The sequence below is a fragment of the Equus quagga genome, chromosome 13 (genome assembly GCF_021613505.1).
Source record: "Equus quagga isolate Etosha38 chromosome 13, UCLA_HA_Equagga_1.0, whole genome shotgun sequence".
NCBI lineage: Eukaryota > Metazoa > Chordata > Mammalia > Perissodactyla > Equidae > Equus > Equus quagga.
In genome coordinates this window covers 90,014,796-90,036,529 of record NC_060279.1, presented here as the reverse complement: position 1 = coordinate 90,036,529, position 21,734 = coordinate 90,014,796, and the positions used below count along the sequence as shown (strand labels likewise).

General features: G+C 56.9%; 1 protein-coding gene across 1 annotated transcript in view; it reads left to right on the top strand.

The window, feature by feature from the left end:
- Window positions 1-1,254: 1,254 nt before the first annotated feature.
- GRIN2D (glutamate ionotropic receptor NMDA type subunit 2D) overlaps window positions 1,255-21,734 on the top strand; it is a 34,359-nt gene continuing 13,879 nt past the window's right edge. The window contains exons 1-10 of the mRNA XM_046682150.1: window positions 1,255-1,644; window positions 4,826-5,316; window positions 8,511-9,130; window positions 12,443-12,557; window positions 12,905-13,116; window positions 13,374-13,542; window positions 14,173-14,326; window positions 16,927-17,052; window positions 17,255-17,484; window positions 18,620-18,780. Of these exons, the coding sequence (XP_046538106.1) occupies window positions 4,852-5,316; window positions 8,511-9,130; window positions 12,443-12,557; window positions 12,905-13,116; window positions 13,374-13,542; window positions 14,173-14,326; window positions 16,927-17,052; window positions 17,255-17,484; window positions 18,620-18,780 (2,252 nt within the window). The 5' untranslated portion in view covers window positions 1,255-1,644; window positions 4,826-4,851. The remainder of the gene's footprint in view (window positions 1,645-4,825; window positions 5,317-8,510; window positions 9,131-12,442; window positions 12,558-12,904; window positions 13,117-13,373; window positions 13,543-14,172; window positions 14,327-16,926; window positions 17,053-17,254; window positions 17,485-18,619; window positions 18,781-21,734) is intronic.

Below are 21,734 nucleotides of genomic sequence, written 5' to 3'. Positions count from 1 at the left end.
GATGGGTCCAAGCAAGGGGGAGACCGAAGTCCGGGAATGGCCTCCTGCTTCTTGGCCTCAAAGTCGGGAGGGGGCAGAGGGCAGCACTACCCCCCCACACACACCCCCCTCCCGCCCCGCCCTGAAGTCCAGGTCCGAAGCTGCTGTCTCAGTGCCGGGTTTTGAGTCCCTACCCGCACCCACCCCCCTACTTCCTTTTTATTTGCAGCCCCTCACTCTCTTGTCCCAGGAGGAGGGCAGAGGCTGGGAGCTGGGGGAGGGGGGTGCAGCCCCCTCCCCCAACCCTGGCAGGAGGAGGGGTCCCCAGGGAGGCCAAGAGGGGGGGCTGTGGGTCTCCCGGCAGGGGCGGACGGGGACTGAATGTTAATCGCATCCCGAGTGAGTGTGTGTGTGCGAGAACAGAGCGAGTGTGCGAGTCCCTCCCGCTCCGGCTTCTCCAAGCCGCGGCTACCGCCGCCACCCTCCGCCCGCAGCCTCCCTCGGTCACCGGTGCCCAGCTGAGGGGTGTCGGCCTGGGTGGGTCCGCCCGGCCCCCAGGGGTCTCTCGTGCGTCTGCCATCTGCCCGGTGAGGATGTGTGTGTCAGGGTGTCTGGGGCTGGGCTGGTGGAGGGGGGGGTGTGTCTGTAAGGGCTGCGGCGGCAGAGGGAGGGAGGGGTCTGTCTGTCTGTCTGTACCGACCCTGAACCGCCTGCCTGGGTGTTGTGGGCCCCCCAATTTCCTCCCCCGGCCCCCCAAACCCGGATGGATGGTGTGTACCTGGGCTCTGTGCCTCCTGCCTGCGTCTGGCCGGGCGTCTGGCGTCCCCGGTTGCCTGTGTCCTCCTGTCTGTCCGAAGCCCCAGACAGCAGTGGCAGCCCGGCTCCCATCGGACCCCCTCTGTGTGTGTGTGTGTGTGTGTGTGTGCGCGTCTCCCTCCTCAAGCTCCGGGGGTGTTGAGGGGGAATCCCAGGGAAGTGAGGTTGTGCGTGTGTGCGTGTGTCTGTGTGTGTTTCTGCCTGTGTTTGAGAGTGAGGGCGCCGAGGAGGGGTCTGGAGGTGGCCAAGCGAGGAAAGGGGCAAGCAGTTCCCCAGGCAGGCAGTCTCCCGCCCTCATACAAACATACACACCAGCCACCGGCTTCAGAGGTGACCCAGACAGACAGACAGACAGACACAGGCGCTGGGGGGGGGGGGGCGCTGGGGGCACAAAGGGGGGGTGCGAATGAGCCAGAGGGAGGCGGGACCGGACACATGGACAGGGGGGAGGAGCCGGGGATGAAGCGGCAGAGGGGGGCACCCCGGGTGGGCGGAGGGGGGATCCCCACGGGGTCGGGGCGGTGAGAGGACACCCCGACAGCCTCCGCAATGTCCGGGGCCCAACTTCCAGCGCAACATGTGTAGCGGCGTCCTCGCCTAGTCTGGGTGGCCGCAACCTTGGGGGACAGACAGGGCAGGACGGGACGGAAAGAACAGGAGGGAGAGCCGGAGCCAGAGACGGGCAGGAGGTCCCCGCCACCGCCACCACCACCACCGCTGCCGCCGCCGCCCCAGGGCCTGGCCCCCACAGCGGCTCCCTGAGCCCTCCGCCAAATCTTCAGGTCGCTGGACTCCGGTTCCGGTCCTGGCCCCCCTGAAATTCCCCCCACAGAACAGGGTCATGAAAAGGTAAGGCCGGGGGTGGGGATGCACGCGTGGGGTGGGGACAGGGACCCCCAGATCTAGGACAGGGAAAGTTGGCCAGGGGCCTCAGGGGAGAAGGGGCATTGAATGGCAAGCAGGGGTCTTGGCCAGCCCAGTTCCCTTGTCTCTTGGGGACTCTCCTCCGCCCCCTCTCTTTCTCCCTCTCTGAGCCCCTTTTTCCTGGGTTTCTACACCTCAGACCTCCTGACACCCCCCCATTTCTCTGACACTTTGCTCCCTCTCCCGAGCCCCACATACCTGACACCTCATCTCTTTCTCTACCCCCCATCTCTCCATCTCACCTTCCCTCTGCACCCCCCTGCCCACATCAGTCTCCCCCCTCGCTGGCCCGTCCCTCTCGCTCTCTCCTCTCACTCTCCCCTCCCTTCTCAGAGCTATGAGTCTGCTATTAATACCCCTGCCAAGGACCTTGAGGGCATCCGGGCCCCTGGCACCCCTCACCCCAAGCTACCACCCCTTCCTCAAGGTTCTGGAATACCCTTCCAGCCTCGTCTGAGCACCAGGATCAGGGTGGGGAGAGACCGGTGGTGGAGGTGGGGGGGAACGGATGCCGTCTGCAGCACGACACGAGGGGGGGCGGGCTGTTGATCAAAGTGGCCTCTCATCTCTTCTGTGATGGATTTGGGGGGGGAGCGACGGAGACGGGGACACCCCAGGAATCTCTGGCACCCTCCTCCTCCTCAGCTGGGGGACAGGCTGTGCTGTGTACAGGACCTGAGTGGGGCGACTGGGAGGCTGGATCTGGGGGGTGCCCAGGATGTTGAGACGGATGGGGTTTGAGACAAAAAGGGGGTCCTTAAGGGCAGGGGGCCTGGACTCCTGGTTGCTGGGCATAGAAGAGACTGGGCACCCGGATTCCTGAGTCTAGGGGCAGAACGGGGCCGGGACTCCTGGGTCCTGGGGGAGGCGGGGGCCTAGGGCCAGGATTCTTGAGTCTTTATGGGAGAAGTTGGAGGATAGGGTTTCGGTGTCTGAGAAAGGGGCTGGGGGCTCAGTCTCCTGAGTCCCTTACAGGGCAGGGATGGGGGTCTGGACTCTGGCCCCTTGGGGAGGGAAGTGGGGACTGAGGCTCATGAGGAGGTGGAGATTGGAGGTCTGGACAATGTGATCTCTGAGGGTGTAGGATCTGGCGACTGGGCCTCCAGAGTCCTCCGGCGGCTGGGGGTGCCCATTCTCGGTCTCTGGACGCCTGGGAGACTGCCCTCTTTAATCCCTCATGGGAGAGGACTAGACATCCAGCCTCCTGGGAAGGGTGGTGCTGGAGATGCCCTCTTGGGCCTCGGCAGGGAGCAAGACCCTGGGGTCCCCAAGGGCAGAGGCCAGGCAGGGGTGGGTCTGAGAGAGGCAGAGGAGACTGAGGGCTTCCTGCCACCGGGAAGGGAGGAGAGAGCGAGTGTTAACCCCCCGGGGGCCAGGCCACAGCTGTGGGTTATTTTGGGGCAGAAAGGGGGCTATTCTGAGCGCTGATTGAGCCAGCTGCTTGGGAAGGGCAGAGAGGAGGAGCGAGGAAGAGCCAGGATTTGGGAGGGATGGGCATGTTAGGAGCCCCCGCCCCCATCCCTGGGGAGACAGTGGCCCAGGATCTCTGGGAAGGGGGGTGGGGGTGACGGGGCAAGGCCTCTAGGCAAGGGAGGAAGTGTGGGCCTTTCCCCCACCCTGGCTGTCTGTGGGGTGGACAAGGCCTGCGCTACCATGGCAACCGGACAGTAGCATGATTGACAGCCAATAGAGAACCCTTCCCTGTCTAGACCCTCACCCCGTCAGGAAGCCCCTCATGCAGGCTCTAATCCCTCTCTGGGAACCAGGAGTCCAAGCTCCCTGTGCCCTCCCCACTCAGGCCTAGGAGCCAGGAGTCTGGGCTCCCAGCCCGACCACCCCAGGAAGCTAGTATTCACCAGGGGACACAGGAAGAGACGCTGTATTTCCTCTAATTTACTAAATTGCTCCGGGCTGGGAGCCAGGGACCCCTGCCCCCCAGCTCTCCACAGCTGTGCCCCCCAACCCTGCAGCCCAGCCTGGGCCCTGAATCTCTTTCTAGCTGTCGCTGAGAATGGCGAGACAGCGACAGGAGTAAGGGGACCAAAATGGGTTGGGGGTTGTGGTCGGGGTGAGGGGTAAGGTCAGGGGGCATTTTGTCTCTTGGGATACCCACTAATTTCTTTTTCTCTCTCTCTCTCTCCCCCCACACACCTGACCCCTTTTCCCCCTCTCATCTTTTTTCTCTCACTTTTACTTCCTATTATTTTTGATCTCTCCTGCCTCTCGCCTTCCCGGCCTTCCTTTCATGTCTGTGCTGGGCACCTCCCTGGTGGGGGTCTTGATCTTCGCCTTTCCTCGCTATTTCTGTCTTCCTATGTTTGTCTGCTCTGCCTGCCTCCTCGCTCCACCTCTAATTCTGCCTGTTTCTCCATCTCTTGTGTGTGTGTGTATCTCTTGGTGGCCGGGGTCTCTGTCTCTGTCTTCCTGGATTTCTTTCCATCTTCATCTCTCTCCAACTTTCTCATCTCTTCTCTCTCTCTCCTTCCTTCATCTATCTCTGCGTCTCTCCCTGCCTCCGTGTCATTCCCTATTTCTGTCACTCTGTCTTATCTCTCTCTGCCTCGTCTCCCTGTCTCTGTCACTGAGCTTCTCTGTTTCTCCTTCCATCTCTCTTATTCCTGTTGCTCTTTCCCTGACCATCTCTCTGTTACTGTTTGCATCTTTATTCCTATCTCTCTGGGCCTCTCTCTGCTCCTATTCTGGTCCCATCTCTGTGGTTCTGTTTCCCATCTGTCCTGATTCATTGTCCTCCCCATTCCTACCTTGTCTATCTCTTCCCTACCTCTCTATCTTCTCTGTCCCCATACCTCCACTCTCCCTGTCCCTGTGTCTTTCCGTCTCTCCCTTTGCTTCTGTATCTCTCCCTGTCTCTCTGTCTGTCTCTGTGTCTCTCCCTGTCTCTCCCTCTGTCTCTATCGCCCCAACCTTTCCCTCCCCTACCCATCTCTGCGTCTCTCCCTTTCTGTATCTCTTCTCCGTGCGTCTCTTTCTATATCTTGTCTCCCTGCCTCTGTCTTCCCATCTCTGTGTCTCTCTCTCATTTGTGTCTCCCCGTCTCTGTGTGCCCCTACTCCCCCGGTGACCCTCCCCGGGCCCTGGCGCTCAGAGGCTGCCCGGCGGAGCCCGCAGGCGATGCGCGGCGCCGGTGGCCCCGGCGGCCCTCGGGGCCCCGCTAAGATGCTGCTGCTGCTGGCGCTGGCCTGCGCCAGCCCGTTCCCGGAGGAGGCGCCGGGGCCGGGCGGGGCCGGCGGGCCCGGCGGGGGGCCCGGCGGGGCGCGGCCGCTCAACGTGGCGCTCGTGTTCTCGGGACCCGCGTACGCGACCGAGGCGGCGCGCCTGGGCCCGGCCGTGGCGGCGGCCGTGCGCAGCCCGGGCCTGGACGTGCGGCCGGTGGCGCTGGTGCTCAACGGCTCGGACCCGCGCAGCCTCGTGCTGCAGCTCTGCGACCTGCTGTCGGGGCTGCGCGTGCACGGCGTCGTCTTCGAGGACGACTCGCGCGCGCCCGCCGTCGCGCCCATCCTCGACTTCCTGTCGGCGCAGACCTCGCTGCCCATCGTGGCCGTGCACGGCGGCGCCGCGCTCGTGCTCACGCCCAAGGTGCGCGCGACCTGCGGGCGGGGGCGGGGCCAGCCGCTGGGGGCGGGGTCAGCCCTGAGGGTCCGCATGTGGGACGGGGTGGGGCCAGATGGAGGGGCGGGGCTGCCTTGGAGGGGCGTGGTCTCTAGGATGAGCGGGGTTTAGGGCGAGGCCAGTCAGTGACGGGATGAGTTAGGGTGAGGGAGGGGACCAGGGACGAGGCAGGGCCTATGCTCTGTACTAAAAGGGCGGGATCTAGAGAGGAAGATGGTCCTGGAGTGGGGTTTGGACAGGGGAAAACCCAGCTGTAAAGCGCGGAAAGCGAGAATCCAGAGGGTGGGCCTGGGATGCTGGAGGCCCACCGTAGACGCAGGGCCATCCAACGAGACATCAAAGCCAGGAGCCTGCAGAGGAGTAGGGGCAGAGGCTGGAGCTAGCCTCCCGAGGGCTCGGGAGGGACCAACTGGAGTGGACTTCTGTTAGCGAAAGGACAGAACTAGACCAAGCCTCGTGTGTGTCTGAGAAGGAGAAGAGGTCAGCTAAGAGGTGATGCCTGAGAAGGGGCGGGGCCTAATCAGGGGTGAAGCCAGTGTAACCGACTTGGGACTCGATGGAGGCCGGGCCCACCTGAGTGGGTGGAACCTAAGTCTCCACCAATTCCCTGCTGGGAGGGCCGGTGGTTTTGTGACTAGATCACTATTGCATGCTGGGACTCGTAGTAGTTCTCTCCTGTCCAGAGCATTCTGGGAAGGCCTTCTGGCCAACTTGCTTCGTCTCTTTGGCGTGTTGTCCAGAGATTTGTAGGCAGATCACCTGCGAGGTGAACGTATCACTTCCTGGCTGCCACCTCCATGGCATATGGAGTGATGCGGTCTCTCTTGCCACATTGCTGCTGAGAAGTGTGGGCTGCTCTATTTATTGTCTGAGGGACACTGTGACTCGCTCGGTGTACACCGTTGCCTTCTGGGAAATGTAGTCCTCTCAGTATCTGGCTGGAAGAAAGAGTGGTCCTCACAGCTCCACCTGTGCCCCCACTGAATCCTGGGAACGTGGTCCTCTCAGCTCACCTCCATCTGCCAAGGGTGAGGTCCTCTCAGCGTTCTCATTGCATGCTGGGAGACCTCATCCCCTACACATATAACCAAAGGCACTCGCCTAGGGAGAAAGTCCACTTGCTCTTCTCATGGCATTACCGGAAGATTTACTGAGGGCTGATTCTGTGCCAAGGCTTTTTTAGGTTCTAGGGAATACAGTTGTGAAAGGAGAAAAAAAAAAGTCCCTGCTCTTATGGAGCTTGCATTCTAACAGAGAACAGACAAAACGAATAACAGTGAAATCTGTCCTGGAAGAAAGTTAATGATCGAGGATGGGGTGTCAATAGATGGCAATCAGGGGAGGCCTCCCTGAGAAGGTGACAACTAAGCCAGACCTGGGGACTGAGGAGGGCTAGTTCTAGCGTGGAGGAGCCGGGGAAAAGTGTCCCCAGGAGAGGCACCAGCGAAGGGCAAAGCCCCTGAAGCTGGAAGGAACTTGATGAGTTTGAGGAAGAGCAAAGAGGTGGGGGTGGCGGGAGATGAGGTCAGAGAGGCAGTGGGGGCCAGTTCATGCAGGGCCTTGTGGGCCACAGCAAGGACTTTGACTTTGACTCTAAGGCAGAATTGTTGGAAGGTTTTCAACCAAGAAGGGATGCGATCCAATTAATTTTTTGAAAAGATCACTCTGGCTGCTGTCTGGAGAATGGACTGGAAGATGCAAGAAGGGAAACAGAGATGGGTTAGGAAGGTGTTGTAGTTGTCTAGGCAAGAAAGTGGTGACAAGGAGGGTTGTGACGGGGGCAGGAGTGAGGAGTGGACGACTCGGGTCATGTTATGAACAGAGAGCTGAGAAGTCCTGGAGATGGCCTGGATGTGGGCATGAGGAGAAGAGAGGGAAAGGATGATTCAGCTTTGGGACCTGTGCATCTGGGTGAATAAGAAAAAAAGGACAGGGAGCAGGTTTGAGGCAGGGGAAAGACTGAGAATTCTGCTTTTGACGTGCTAATTTTGAGATGCTTCTTGGAAATCCAAGGGGAGCTGTTGAGTAGAAAGGGGAATAGGTTTGTCCAGAGCTTACAAAAGAGGTGGTGACAGGCTAGGAGCCATCAACATGTCCAGCGCTGTCCAATAGAACTTTCTACGATGATGAAGATGATTTATATCTGCTCTGTCCAGTATGACAGCCACTAGCCACGGGTGGCTCTTGAGCACTTTAACATGTGCTGAGGGCAACTAAATTTTATTTAATTCCAACTAATTTAAATCTGAATAGCCGTGGGTGGCTAGCAGCTACTATACTAGGTAGCGCGGGAGACAGTATTTAAACCCATGGATCTGGATGAGACCATCAGGGAGTGGGGACAGAGAAGAGAACACTAAGGCACTCCTACATTTAGAATTCTGACTGAGGAAGAGCGTCCAGCAAAGGAAACAGAGAAGGAGGGGCCAGGGAGGTAGGAGGAAAACCAGACAAGGGCAAGTCCACTCAGCAAAGCCTCTCCCAGGTGGGAGAGACAGTACCTTCAGCACCCTCATTGCATGCTGGGAGATGTAGTCCCTCTCAGTGGATGCTGGGAACTGTAGTTCCCTCACTGGATGCAGGGTGTATTCATTACAGTAATGTTAGCTAGCTACTGTAACAGATAAACCCCCACATCTCAGTGGCTCAACGCAGTAGAAGGTTGTTTCTCACTCATATGAAATCCAAACAGATGTTCCTGATTGGAGGTGGCTTCCCTCCAAGTGGTGACTCAGGAACTCCGGCTTCTCCCTCTGGTGGCTCTGTAATCCCCTAGGACTTCAGAGTTCTCTTCTGGGGCCTCTGGCTCTGCCATCAGACAGGGAAGAGAGTAGGGTGCATGGGAGAGAGTTTTTACAGATGAGCCTAGGATTCAGTCAAGTGGCTCAACCTAACCCAGAGCTAGTTCTGTGTCCCAGCAGGAAGAGGAGATGAGTTTTGTGAACAGCTAGTCAACCTGCCATATTGAGAGCTGAGGCCGCCAGGGGCCGCTGGGAGTGGTGGTGCCCTTATCACTTGCTGGGAGATGAGTTCCCCTCTACACCACTGGGAGCTGTGGTCCCCTCGCTGACTGCTGAAGGTCCCTTATCGACCACTGGGAGACCACTGTGGTCTCCCCATGGGGAGACCTGACATCCTCTCCCTCCCTCCATCCCTCGCAGGAGAAGGGCTCCACCTTCCTGCAGCTGGGCTCATCCACAGAGCAGCAGCTCCAGGTCATCTTTGAGGTGCTGGAGGAGTACGACTGGACGTCCTTTGTAGCCGTGACCACACGTGCCCCGGGCCACCGGGCCTTCCTGTCCTACATCGAGGTGCTGACTGATGGCAGCCTGGTGGGCTGGGAGCACCGCGGGGCGCTGACGCTGGATCCTGGGGCAGGCGAGGCCGTGCTGGGTGCCCAGCTCCGCAGCGTCAGTGCACAGATCCGCCTGCTCTTCTGTGCCCGTGAAGAGGCTGAGCCCGTGTTCCGGGCAGCCGAGGAGGCTGGCCTCACCGGCCCTGGCTACGTCTGGTTCATGGTGGGGCCCCAGCTGGCTGGAGGTGGGGGCTCAGGCGCCCCTGGGGAGCCTCCTCTTCTGCCAGGAGGCGCCCCCCTGCCTGCTGGACTGTTTGCGGTGCGCTCAGCTGGCTGGCGGGATGACCTGGCCCGGCGTGTGGCAGCTGGCGTGGCCGTAGTGGCCAGAGGTGCCCAGGCCCTTCTGCGTGACTATGGCTTCCTGCCAGAGCTCGGCCACGACTGTCGCGCCCAGAACCGCACCCACCGAGGAGAAAGTCTACATAGGTGAGTGGGACTGGGGTGGGAGGGCTGTCGGAAGGTTCCAGAGCCCGATGACCTTGGGTACTCACGTGCTGAGTGGCCACAAATGGGTCCCATCCGCTCGGAGCTTCAGTTTGCTTTTCTGTAAAAAGGGTGTAATTGGGTCTCCTTTCTGGGGTTAAATCGGGTCATTTGGAAAAAGCATCTGAGACAGTGACTGCGGCGTTACTCTGTTTCATGATTCTGAGATGCAGATTTTTTTCAGTTTAATGTCTTTAAAATCAAGATGTGTCTTACGACTGATGGCTCCTCGTGGTTTAATTGGCAGCACTTTTTTCTTTGTGGTACATAAAAATGGAGATACATCTTAGAGTTGACAGCACCTTAGAGTCCATGAAATACCCTAGTTGGGGGTATGAACTGAACATCAGTAACAAAAAGACCCAACAACCCAGTGGCCCGAAATTCGGTCGTGGGCACATCGGAATTCCAGCTCGTGAGAAGGGGAAAGAGAGAAAGCGGAAAGCTAGCAATTCCCTTTTGAGCAAATAAGGTGGAAGGAACCAGACTTACACCCCATTGGTGAGAACGTAGTCACGTGGTCAGAGCTGTCTGATTGGTTGTTTACAGGGGTGTCCGTACAGATTGGTTAGACAGCGATTCTGATTGGCTAGTGCTTGTGCTGCCCCGATGGTTAGATATTTTGAACGTCACCCCTGCACGTGGCCTGGGCTAGCTGCAAGGAAGACGAGGAAATGTCAGCTCTACCTGGGCAGGTGTGCGCCGAGCATCCGTGCTGTTGTTTTGGAAGAAGAGCGGTTTGGTGGAAAACAGCATCTCCACCATGGGAAGCTTTGGGAGTGAGAAGCGGATGAGTCTGGGGACAGAACAGTGGAAGGAGAGGCCTGTAATCTCGAAATGAGCCTGGGAAAAGGGGATGGGTGCGGAAGAAAACCTAAGGGAGGAGGTTGGAGAACTGGTGAGTGGAGACGCAGGATCCAGGGACACGAGAGTGCGAAAATGATGCCTCGTTCATGAATACTTACTGAGCACCTGCTAGGAACTAGGGCTCCTGCTGGGCGCTGGGAGCACAGAGATGAATAAGACCAAGGACTTCTCTTCAAAGAACGCAGGGTCCTGTAGGGGCGGCAGACAGGGATGGGGATAATGACAGCACAGCGTGATGCTTGCAATACTGGAGGCAGCATGGGCGTTGTGGGAGCGCCAGGAGGAATACTGTCTAAGCCAGAAAACCAACATTTTTGGTTGCAAGAAGCAGCGTCTCATTCAAGTTTCCTCAGGGAAAAGGGGGTTTATTGGAAAAATAAACATGCACAGAAACCCAGACATCAGGAATTGAAGCCAAGCCTGGGGACCAGCTATTCCTTCATCTCTTTCTGATTCTGTCTCTTTCTTACTCTCTCCGCCCCTGTCTCTCTCTGCTTTTCTGCCTCTCTCTCCCTCCCTCCCTCTCTCTCTCTCTCTGTCTCTCAGGCTTGCCACTCCTACAGGCTATCCAGTTCTTCTCTTCCCACCGCTTACCCAGCATCTCTGCTCCCTCATGATATGCATCATTTCAGCCCATGCCATTCCCCACCCATCCCTCCAAACCTCACAGCTAAGGCCTCCCAGGGGAGGAATTTTATTGGCCCCAACCAGCCTTCCAAACTAGGCTACACAAGTCATGGGTCAGCCTATGGAGTCAGGGAGATTTCCAGGAGGAGGAGATAGCTAAGCTGAGACCTGAAGGATGAGTTGCTCATTCATTCATTCATTGAAAAGCCCTATATGGAGGGTCTCCTATGTGCCCAGCACTGCTTTTCTATATAGTGTTGAATAAGGTGTCTGCTCTCACAGAGCTTACAGTCTCATAGGGGAGACAAGCAGTGAACAAGCCAAAAAAGAAAGATGAAAATATCAGCAAGCAATAACTTCTGAGATGAAATTGAAACAAGTGGAATGTGATGAGAAATGCCTAGGGTGCTAGGTCAGGCGGGGTCGTCAGGAAGGGCCTTTCTGACTAGGTGGAATGTGAAGGCAAAAGATGGATAAAGAGAAAGAACCGTCTACTGGAAGATCTGAGTGAAGAGAATAGAGAGGGACCAGCTGGTGCAAAGGCCCTGGGGCTGGAACTGCCTGCTTGGGAGCCCGAAATAAAGCCAGTGTGGCTGGCGCACAGTGGGCAAGTGGGAGGAGCTGTGACGAGGGGATGGAGAAACTCACAGGGCCCAGCTCGTGTAGGGCATTGAGGCCAGGTTGGGGATTTAGATTTGATTCTAAGAGTGGCTGGGAATTTACCAGAAATAGAGGGTATTCTAGGCAGGAGGAACAGCACAATGCAGAGGCCTAGATGCGGGGGGGAAACTTGGGCAGGTTGATGGGACCACCATAGCTCAGGGTGGATGGAGGGAGGAGAATTAGGGGTCGGGGGTGATGAGGCTGGGGAGGTAGACGGGGCCAGGTCACAAGGGCCTTGAACACCAGCTGGAGGGGCTTGCACTTGGTTCTGGGGCACTGGGGAGCCATGGGTGGGTTATGAGCAGGGAAGAGATGGAGTCAGTTTTGGGTATAGAAAGACCCCTCTGGGGCAGAGTGGGGAACAGACACGAGAAGGGAGATTGGAGGCTGGAAGTGAGGCAGGAGGCTGGGCTGGGGGTCCAGGAGGGCTTCAGGGACAGAGAGGAGGGCATAGGGCAGAGAGATTCCAGGGACAAGAAGGATGGGGCTTGGGGACTGATGGCCTGGGCGGGCGGAAGAAGTGAGGGGGTGAGGACCCAGCTGAGGGTGAGGGTCTGGCCCTGTGACCAGGGCAATGCAACAGGCATTCAGAGCAGAGGGTGCCATTGCATAGTGAAGATATCTGTGGGTCCAGAGACCTTCCAGGGGCCTCTCCCAGAGGAACGGACGCTTGAGTGGAGTCTTGAAGAAAAGAATTGATCAGGATGAGAAGGGACAGAATTAGGGTTTTCCAGGCAGAGAGAACGGCATCTACAAGGGCCTGGAGATAGGAAACCACTTGATAGTTTGCGTTCAGTGTCGGCGGGGCACAAAAAGGGTTTGGGGTGGAAAGTTTAAAAGCAGGAAGGCATCAGAGATGGGGCTGCAGAGGCGGGCGGGGCCAGAACACGCGGTCGAGGTCCGGAACCCTGTCCTGGGGGTGCTGGACAGCCAGGGGAGAGTGCTGAGCAGAGAAGAGGCATATTTGGGTTTTCAAGATCTTGGAGGAGAGAGTCCAGCGGCGGGCTGGGGCTGGTCCGTAGAAAGGGGACTTTCTCTGCCTTCAGCGGTGCAGGTCCTGGCCAGGTCCCCACACTCCCCTCCCTTCCTCCTGGGCAGGTACTTCATGAATATTACCTGGGATAACCGCGATTACTCCTTCAATGAGGATGGCTTCCTGGTGAACCCCTCCCTAGTGGTCATCTCTCTCACCAGAGACAGGACATGGGAGGTGGTGAGTCCCAGCCCCAAGCTCAAGCATGGGAAAGGGCGTGGACTCCTGGGTCCTGGGGAAGAGGGTGTGAGGACCCAGACTCCTGGGTCGTGGAAGAGATGCGAGCTGAAGTCCTCGACTCTGGCCTCTGAAGGAGGAAGGGGCTGGGAGCCTGGACTTCTAGGAAGTGGGGGAAAGAACAGGGATCCCAGAACCCTGGGTCCTAGGGGAGGGAAGGAGATGGGGTCCAGACTCCTGGATCTGAGGAAGAAGGAGCTGGGAGCCCAGGCTCTGAGGAAGGAGGGCCATGAAGGCCAGGACACCCTGGAAAGCCCCCCAGGAAGCCTGAAGCCCTTCTCTTGGCCAAGGTGGGCAGCTGGGAGGAGCAGACTCTCCGCCTCAAGTACCCGCTGTGGTCCCGCTACGGCCGCTTCCTGCAGCCAGTGGATGACACACAGCACCTCACGGTGGCCACGCTGGAGGAGAGGCCCTTTGTCATCGTGGAGCCCGCCGACCCCATCAGCGGCACTTGCATCCGAGACTCCGTCCCCTGCCGGAGCCAGCTCAACCGCACCCACAGGTGACAGCCCAGGATCCAGGAGTTCCAGCTTCAAAATCCTTCTCCCTTGAAGCCCAGTAGTCCTGGACCCAGCCCCCTCCTCCCTTGGGACCCAAGACCCACAAAGCCCTCCAGCTCGGTGACCTTGGACAAGTTCCCTAACTCCTTTGAGTCTTAGTGTTCCCAGAAAGCGCTAGCCATAGTTTTAGCTGCTGCTTGTCCCTCCCTCCACAAGGCGGGGGGTCCTCAACGTCCCCAAGCCTCCTTGCTCCCCGCAGCCCTCCGCCGGACGCCCCCCGCCCAGAGAAGCGGTGCTGCAAGGGCTTCTGCATCGATATTCTGAAGCGGCTGGCGCAGACCATCGGCTTCAGCTACGACCTCTACCTGGTCACCAACGGCAAGCACGGGAAGAAGATCGATGGCGTCTGGAACGGCATGATCGGGGAGGTGAGGCGGCGGGGACAGGCGAGGGGCGGGGCCGGGACGGCTGGGGGCGTGGCCAGGGCGGGGCGTGGCCGGGGCGCACGGAGGCGGGGCCGGGACGGCTGGGGGCGTGGCCATGGCTGGACAGGGGCGGGGCCGGGGCTCGCGGGGGGCGTGGCATCTTCTGAGCCAGGGGGCGGAGCCAAGAGGCGGGGACGCCGGTCCAGAGGGGGCGGGGCCACGAAGGGAGCTCTCTGGGGCGAGGCCAAAAGGAGGGAACGCCTAGCTTTGACGGGGCGGGGCCACGAGAAGGCCCCACCTTGGCGGAGGGGCGGGGCCAGGAGGAGGGACCTTTGGGGCGGAGGAGGCGGGGCTAAGAGAGCGAAACTCCTAGGAGGAGGGGGCGGGGCCGGGAGGACGGTGCCCAAAACTTTCAGAGGGTTTGGTAGGGGAGCAGGATGCGACTGGGAGCCACCTCTTCCCACTCCTGTTCCCCGACTCCCTCCTCCACCTTTCCTGCCCCACTCTGCCTCCCCCTCATCCACCCACCACCCTCCTAGCCCTCCCTCTCACCCTGTCACTGGTCTCCCGGCCCCTTCAGCCTCGCGCCTGAGCCAGCCTGGTCCCCTCACCCAATCCTCGCCCTCCCCCCAGGTGTTCTACCAGCGCGCGGACATGGCCATCGGCTCCCTCACCATCAACGAGGAGCGGTCCGAGATCGTGGACTTCTCCGTCCCCTTCGTGGAGACGGGCATCAGCGTCATGGTGGCCCGCAGCAACGGCACTGTGTCCCCCTCAGCCTTCCTTGGTGAGCCTGGGCCCTGGGCTGGGGAGCTGAGTGCCGGACTTGGCCACCCACTTCTGCAAAAATTGGCCATGAAAACCCTATGAATAGCAGCAGAGTATTGTCTGATGTAGGATGGGAAGGGGAGAGGATGGCACAGAAATACCAGGCAGGGCTCCACTGGGACGCTAGGAGTCAGAATCCACTCGAGGGCAGTAACAACAACAAGGAAGCCTGAGTTTCAGGAGGCTTCTCTTAGCCTCTTGGCTCTGTACCTGGTTTTGTATTCATAATTTTGTATTCTTTTTTCTTAAAGAGAAGCCTCCAAATTGTATAAGCTTCGGGCCCCACAAACCCCGTGTCTTCCTCTGTATATAAGGATGAGATGAGGAAAGGAGATTAGCGTGGTCCTGGCACATGGTAATTCACCCATCAACAGTGTTTACTAAGCATCTCCTGCGTGCCCAGCTCTGAGCCGCGCACCAAGCCTTGTCCTCTACAAGCTCTTGGCCTCATGGGGGAGACAGAAAATAAACTCCCAAAGGGATCCATGGACAGGATCACTTCAGATGGTGGTCAGGGCTACGAGACATTAAGCCAGGGTGAACAGATGGGGAGGAATAGGACTGGTGCTGCCATGGGTGGGCAGGAGGCCCTTTTGAGGGGGTGACCTAGTCCTGGGTAGATCTGGCTGGAAAAGCATTCCAGGCAGATGGAACAGCAAGGGCAAAGGCCCCAAGGTGGGCATGTGCATAGAGTATTTGTGAAATTGCGGGAGGCCTTTGTGGCTGGAGAGGAGCAGTGAGTGAGAGAAATGGAAAGTGAGGGTGGGGAGGAAACAGGGCAGATGGCACAGGGCCTTGGAAGCGATGGTAGGAAGGCTGGGTTTTTCTCTTCTTGTAATGGCAGGGGTTTTAACTCCAGATAGTGGTGTGGGGATATACAATCAGATTTAGGCTTTTAAAATACCCCACGGGCAGGCTCTGTGGAGCAGGGGACTCATGAGGAGCCTACTGTAGAGGTCTGTGCAGAGAGGATGGGGTGTGGAATTGGAAGACGGCAGTGAGGGTGAGACAAGTAGCCAGATTTGGGATGTGGTTAGAAAGCTGACACCAAGGGCCGGCCCCGTGGTGTAGCAGTAAAGTTTGGAATGCTCTGCTTTGGCAGAGGGCGTCCCACATACAAAATAGAGGAAGATTGGCATGGATGTTAGCTTAGGGCCAATCTTCCTCCACAAAAAAAAAAAAAGAAAGAAAGGAAGCTGACACCCAGATGGGTTGATGGCTTTGAGATGGTTTGGACTAGGATAAAGACCTCATTTACTAAGCTTAGAGAAGACAGGAGAAATGTCCGTTGGGCCAAGGACAGCAGTTCTGTCAGGTCCCTCTTGTTCTCTGAAGTCTGGGCAAAGCTCCTGGGAGGGGGAGGGGCTGGGAGAAGGGACATCCCTTCCTTTGTATTTGACTTTCTGTCTACGTCCCCAACGATGTCTCTTGTGGCCTCCTCTTTGCACCAAGGTCTCTGCAGGGCACTCTGAGATGCACCACGTGGGGCCCCTGCCTCCTGCAGGGGAGTGACAAGGTCATATTTATGCCCCATCACGTTGCCCAGCGGAGACGACAGGCGTGTCCCCAGATGCCGCAGTGACAGTCCGGGGTGGTGACAGGGGCAGTCCTGGCCGCTTGCTCTTGTCTCAGGGAGGTCAAATCACCCAGGACTCCAGGAAATGGTGATGTGGTGTTATTGTCAGTGAACTCCTGGAGGCAGTGTGAGGAGGGGACACGTGAGCTTGAGTTTGTCTGATGGACAGGTCAGGGTAGCACCTCTGGCAGGCATCTGTGAGACAGGGGCAGCGAGAGTGCGGCTCGTTCAGGGAACTGTGAGTTCTGGGTCGTTACAGCAGTGGGATCCTGAGAGAGTGATCAGACCCAAGAGGAGGGCGGGAGTAAGACTGAGGGGTGAGGATTTCGTCCTGGGGGCACAGGGGAGCCGCAGAGCGCTGTGAGCCAGGTCATCTCGGGGTGCAGAAAGAACCTCTAGGGCCATGGGGGTGAGCTGGAGAAGAGAGGCTGGGGAGATGGTCCCAGGGAGAGAACGAGGCCTGAGCTGGGCTGGCCACAAGAAGGGAGAGGAAAGGCCGAAGTGGGGGAGGACGGGGACAGGAGGACGGGGCGGGGACTGACAGGCTGTGGCTGGTGAGGGAGAGAGAGGGAGGGGGTGGGGATAGCAAATGGGCGGGTTTGGGTTATGATGGGCTGGATGGTGGGGCTCCCAGGATGGGGAGCCTGGGGGTTGGTGCTGGGCTCAGTGTGGGACATGAATGGCCTGGGGTAATGGGGGGGCAGGAGGACATGGAGACTCGGGGCTGGGGTTCAGGAAGCATATTTAGGAGACAGTTTATATTTGGCTGTTGAAACCATAGAAACGGTTGAGATGGCTGTCTTTGAGAGAGAGACTGTTTCCTGGGGGTCTGGGTGGGCAGTGAGGCTGTCCCCAAGATGGGGAACCTGGGAAGGGGACAGAGTAGGACAGAGTCGGATCCCGGCTGCACCTTGTGCACATATCTGTGCACCCCCCGATCCTTTGCTTGGCTGAGACATGACCACACACCTCCTCGCCCCCAGAACCCTACAGCCCCGCCGTGTGGGTGATGATGTTCGTCATGTGCCTCACGGTGGTCGCCGTCACTGTTTTCATCTTCGAGTACCTCAGTCCCGTCGGCTACAACCGCAGCCTGGCCACGGGCAAACGTGAGTCCCCCCTTCCTCCAACCCCCTACCCCAGAGCGCCTGGACCACGGATAGAACTACATTTCCCAGCAGCCCCTGGGGTAGAGCCAGGGCCTCTTGAAGTGCTAGAGGCCTTGGGGGCCACTGGGAATTGTAGTTCTTTCTGCTCCCTTATTGAGCAGAAGGGATTTGGGGTCCATGTCCCCCTCCTGGCCCTCTGCAGGCCCTGGTGGCTCAACCTTCACCATTGGGAAATCCATCTGGCTGCTCTGGGCTCTGGTGTTCAATAACTCGGTGCCCGTGGAGAACCCCCGAGGGACCACCAGCAAAATCATGGTGCTGGTGTGGGCCTTCTTCGCCGTCATCTTCCTCGCCAGCTACACAGCCAACCTGGCCGCCTTCATGATCCAGGAGGAGTACGTGGACACCGTGTCTGGGCTCAGTGACCGAAAGGTGTGTGTGTTTGGGGCCGGGGTGGGGGGATGGGGAGGTGGCTGGGGTTGGAGGTCACAGAGCTTAGCACATGGGAGGTCCTTGGGGGTCTCTTCCCAGAAAGAGTCCCAGAATGGTAGAATGGAACATTCTGGAGGAGAAAGGTTACATCTTTAAATATTCCAGGGGAAGAGAGTGGCCCCCACACGTTCTAGGGGCCGTAGTGAGATATTCTAGACCAGTGCCTCTCTCAAACTGTGATGAGGGGCTAACTTATGAAATTTCTAATCCAGTGGAGGTCCATGCATTTGCAAAAATAAAATACAAATGAATTACTAGAAAAGTGAGATAAAATTTAAAACCAGGACATGCAAAATCCAAACCCAAATTCTTATTTATTAGGTTCAAGAGACCGAAAATTATTCTGTCCAAATTGCTCGAAATGCTCTCCCGAGCTCGTGGTGGCTCACAGTGTGTTCAGGGACTGGTGGTCGGCAGGGCCCGCTTTGAGACTAAAGTGGTTAACTGGGTGTCACCACCCGTTAGAAGGTTGAGAGCCCAAGTCAATGGATTGCAACAAGCGTTGTTTTGTTTTAATGGAATGGAATAGACTAGAAACTATGTTTGACTGCATCTTACGTAATAAGGGTGAGTGTGGTTTTATGAAACTTTTGTTTTAGGCATATACACACTTGACACTGAGCCAGCATCCACCTGTCTGGCTACGTCTGTCGTTAAAACAGGGAACTATTTCTGAACGGATTGGGAAATAGCAACTACCCCCAGCCCCCGCCCTGCCAGCCCCCTGCCCCTGGGACCTCCCATGGTCCAGCAAGTTAAGGGTTAATGCCTGGCCCGTCAGGGGCCTCCGGGACCCTCCTTGAGCTTTGTTGCCCACGATCAGGCGATGCTGCCTGTGAAATACTTCAGTATGACTCCCGATTACGTATGCATACGTGCGCATCTGTGGACGTACGTGCTGGTTGAGTAGTGTTTCCTACTGTGGGTCACAGTGAGCAAGTTTGAAAGACACTTCTGGACTGGGGTGTCCGCCGGTTGGCGGGTGTCCCCCCAGAATGGAGCACCTGGTCAAGGACATCCTCGACCCAGATGCCCCCCAGAGAGGGCGCCCTCGTAACTCCCCATTCTGCCCCAGTTCCAGCGGCCCCAGGAGCAGTACCCGCCCCTGAAGTTCGGGACGGTGCCCAACGGGTCCACGGAGAAGAACATCCGTAGCAACTACCCCGACATGCATAGCTACATGGTGCGCTACAACCAGCCCCGCGTGGAGGAAGCGCTCACTCAGCTCAAGGCAGGGTCAGCGCAGACTTTGGGCCGGGGTGTGGGGTCGGGGAGCGGGGGGCTGCTGGGGACCCTGAGGATGCTTGCAGGTGGTGAGGGGTCAAGGGTCATTCGTCGGCCTCAGAAGTGAGCCCAGGGTGGGTCAGCTGGGAAGGCAGAGGTCACCCAGGGTGGGAACGAACTATTCCTCCAGGAGTAGGATCCTTGTGATGTTTTAGGGATCCAGTAGTTATGGATTCTGAGGCCAGACTGCCAGAATTCAAATCCTGGCTTTGTCCTTTCTTGGCTGTGTGACCTTGGGCAACTTACTCAACCTCTCTGAGCCTCCGTTTGCTCCCTTGTAAGATGGGGATAAGAGGACTCACCTCATAGGGTTGTTATAAGAATTATCGTAGTTATTATTATTAGTTAGTAAATATATTATTATATTGATTATTTTTAGTTAATCCATGCAAAATACTTAGAACAGTGCCTGGCACACTGCAGGTGTTTGCTGCTATAATTATTATCATTAGGTTTGAACTCACTGGAATCAATACGTGGATTATGTTGGGGTTTTTTTTATCTTTTTTTTTTTTAAAGATTTTATTTTTTTCCTTTTTCTCCCCAAAGCCCCCCGGTACATAGTTGTGTATTCTTCGTTGTGGGTTCTTCTAGTTGTGGCATGTGGGACGCTGCCTCAGCGTGGTCTGATGAGCAGTGCCATGTCCGCGCCCAGGATTCGAACTAACGAAACACTGGGCCGCCTGCAGCGGAGCGCGTGAACTTAACCACTCGGCCACGGGGCCAGCCCCTATGTTGGTTTTTTTTTAACGTTTTTAACATCTGTTTCGCAGATCCTAAGGACAAAGTTAAGTTCTGGTGCCAAAGTGCAGTTCAAAGTTACAACAAAGCTGAGCACCGTAACTCTCTCCCTGTCCCTCTCTGAGTTGGTCATTCGGCATGCATTTATTTTCTCAGCCCCCACTCTAGGCCGGGCAGTGAATGAACAGACCGCAGTTCCTGCCCACAGGGAGCTCACCATCTAGAGGTAGGAAATGAACAGTAAACATGCAAGCAGAAAAATCAGCACCATCATTTCAGAAAGTGACGGTGAGCGAGAGCCGGGGCCTATTCACCAGCGTGTTGGGGGCAGGCCTCTCAAAGGAGGTGACTTGCACAGAGCCCTGAAGGAGGTGAGGGAGCTAGCCAGGTGGACCTAAGAGGCAGAGGGGACGGGGTGTGCAAAGGGCCTGAGGTGTTGGCTTATTGGAGGAACAGCAAGAAGGCCAACGTGGCTGAAGGATGGAGAGCTCAGGCTAGAGGGTAGATGAGAGTAGGACACAGAATGTGACCCTGAGGCCAAGGTCAGGGCTGGGTTTTATGCGAAAGGCAGTAAGAAGCTGTGGGGACGGGGCTGATCTGATTTCTGCCTGTAAATGCCCCCTCTGGCTGACGTGTGGAGGGTGGATGGAGGCGGGTGTAAGTGGCGCCGTCGAGTCCTCTAAATCACCTTCCCCAAGGCCCACCCTCTGCTGACCCCTCAAGAAGCCACTCCTCAGCGGATCTTTTTGACCCCTCTGTCTTGATTAGAATTATTGGGCTGCAAGAAAAGAAACCCAGTCAACCTGGTTCAAGTAAAATGGTTGGGTAAGCGTAAGAATACAGTGAAGTCTCTCAGAACCAGCTGCAGAAAGTCAAGCTAGGCTTTGTGGACATGTGAAAGGCATTCATTCATTTAAAAATTTTTTAAAGAGTACCAACTCTGTGCCGGGCACAGTTCCTGCACTGGATAACAGTAGTCAACAAAATAGGTAAGTTTCCCGGATCCACTAGGAGTGCTTAAACAGAGGTTTCTTTATCTGTCACAATAAGAAAGTCCAGGGCTGGCAGGATAGCTCAAAGATACTATCCACAATCCTAACTCTTTCCATATATTTGTTCCACCAACCTTGAAGCAGAGACCTTCATGATCATTTTGGTTGCCTCATGGTCACAAGATGGCCACTGCCACTCCATGGAACACGTCTTCGTTCCAGACAAGGAGGAGGAGGAAGGGTACAAGAGTGGAAGATTTTCTCCTGGCAAGGCCTTGCCTTTTTTATTGGGGAAAATAAACCTTTCTCAGGGACTTATAGCCCTTTCTTAGAACGTGTCAGATGGCCACTCCTAGCTGCAGGGGAAGCTGGGGAATTGAGCACTGTAGCCTTCCAGCCTCTGTTGTAAAAATGACAAAGGAAGAGGTTGTAAATGGAGACAGTGGGAGCCAAGCCAGCTGCCAGAGTCCTGCCCTTGAGGAGTTTGTCTTTTACCCCCTAGCAGCTTCTCTCTTGCACCTCTTCCTTCTCCAGCACTCTAGCTCTTCTCTTTTAATTTCTAGGGGCCACACGGTCTCTTGTCCCCATCTCTCCATGCTTTCCTTGAAAGCATTTCTGATCCTGAGAACTTCAGCTCTTTCTTCTCAGTCGCCTCTTCTTTCTCTTGCCAACTCCAACTGCTCTCCTCTCTGTCCCACTTCACCCCTTCAAGGACTTGCCTTTCTCCTTCATTCACCCTCCACCCTTGAAGCCCCACTCACAGGACGTGGTTTTAGTAACAGGCTTTTCTTTCTTAATTGAGCTTTGGGTCAGCCCACAGCTCACGTTTGCAGGCCCACTGCAAGAGTACAAACGGAGGCTCGTAAGCCATATGTCTCATGATTTACACTTTATAAATCAAGCTAGCAAACCATTCAAGCTTCTCAGGCTGCCTGCCTTCCTTGGCTCGTGGCCTTCAATCCCTCAAACTCAGCTTGGGATGTCACATCTCCTTCTCTGACTGCCCCTCCTCCCTCCCTCTTCTAAGGACCCTGTGATTATATCAGGCCCACCGGGATAACCATCTCTCCATCCCAAGATCGTTAATTTAACCACAGCTACAAGTCTGTTTGTAAGATGTATCTCGAAGTAAGATAACAAAGCCATAGGTTCCAAGGACAGGGTGTGGACATC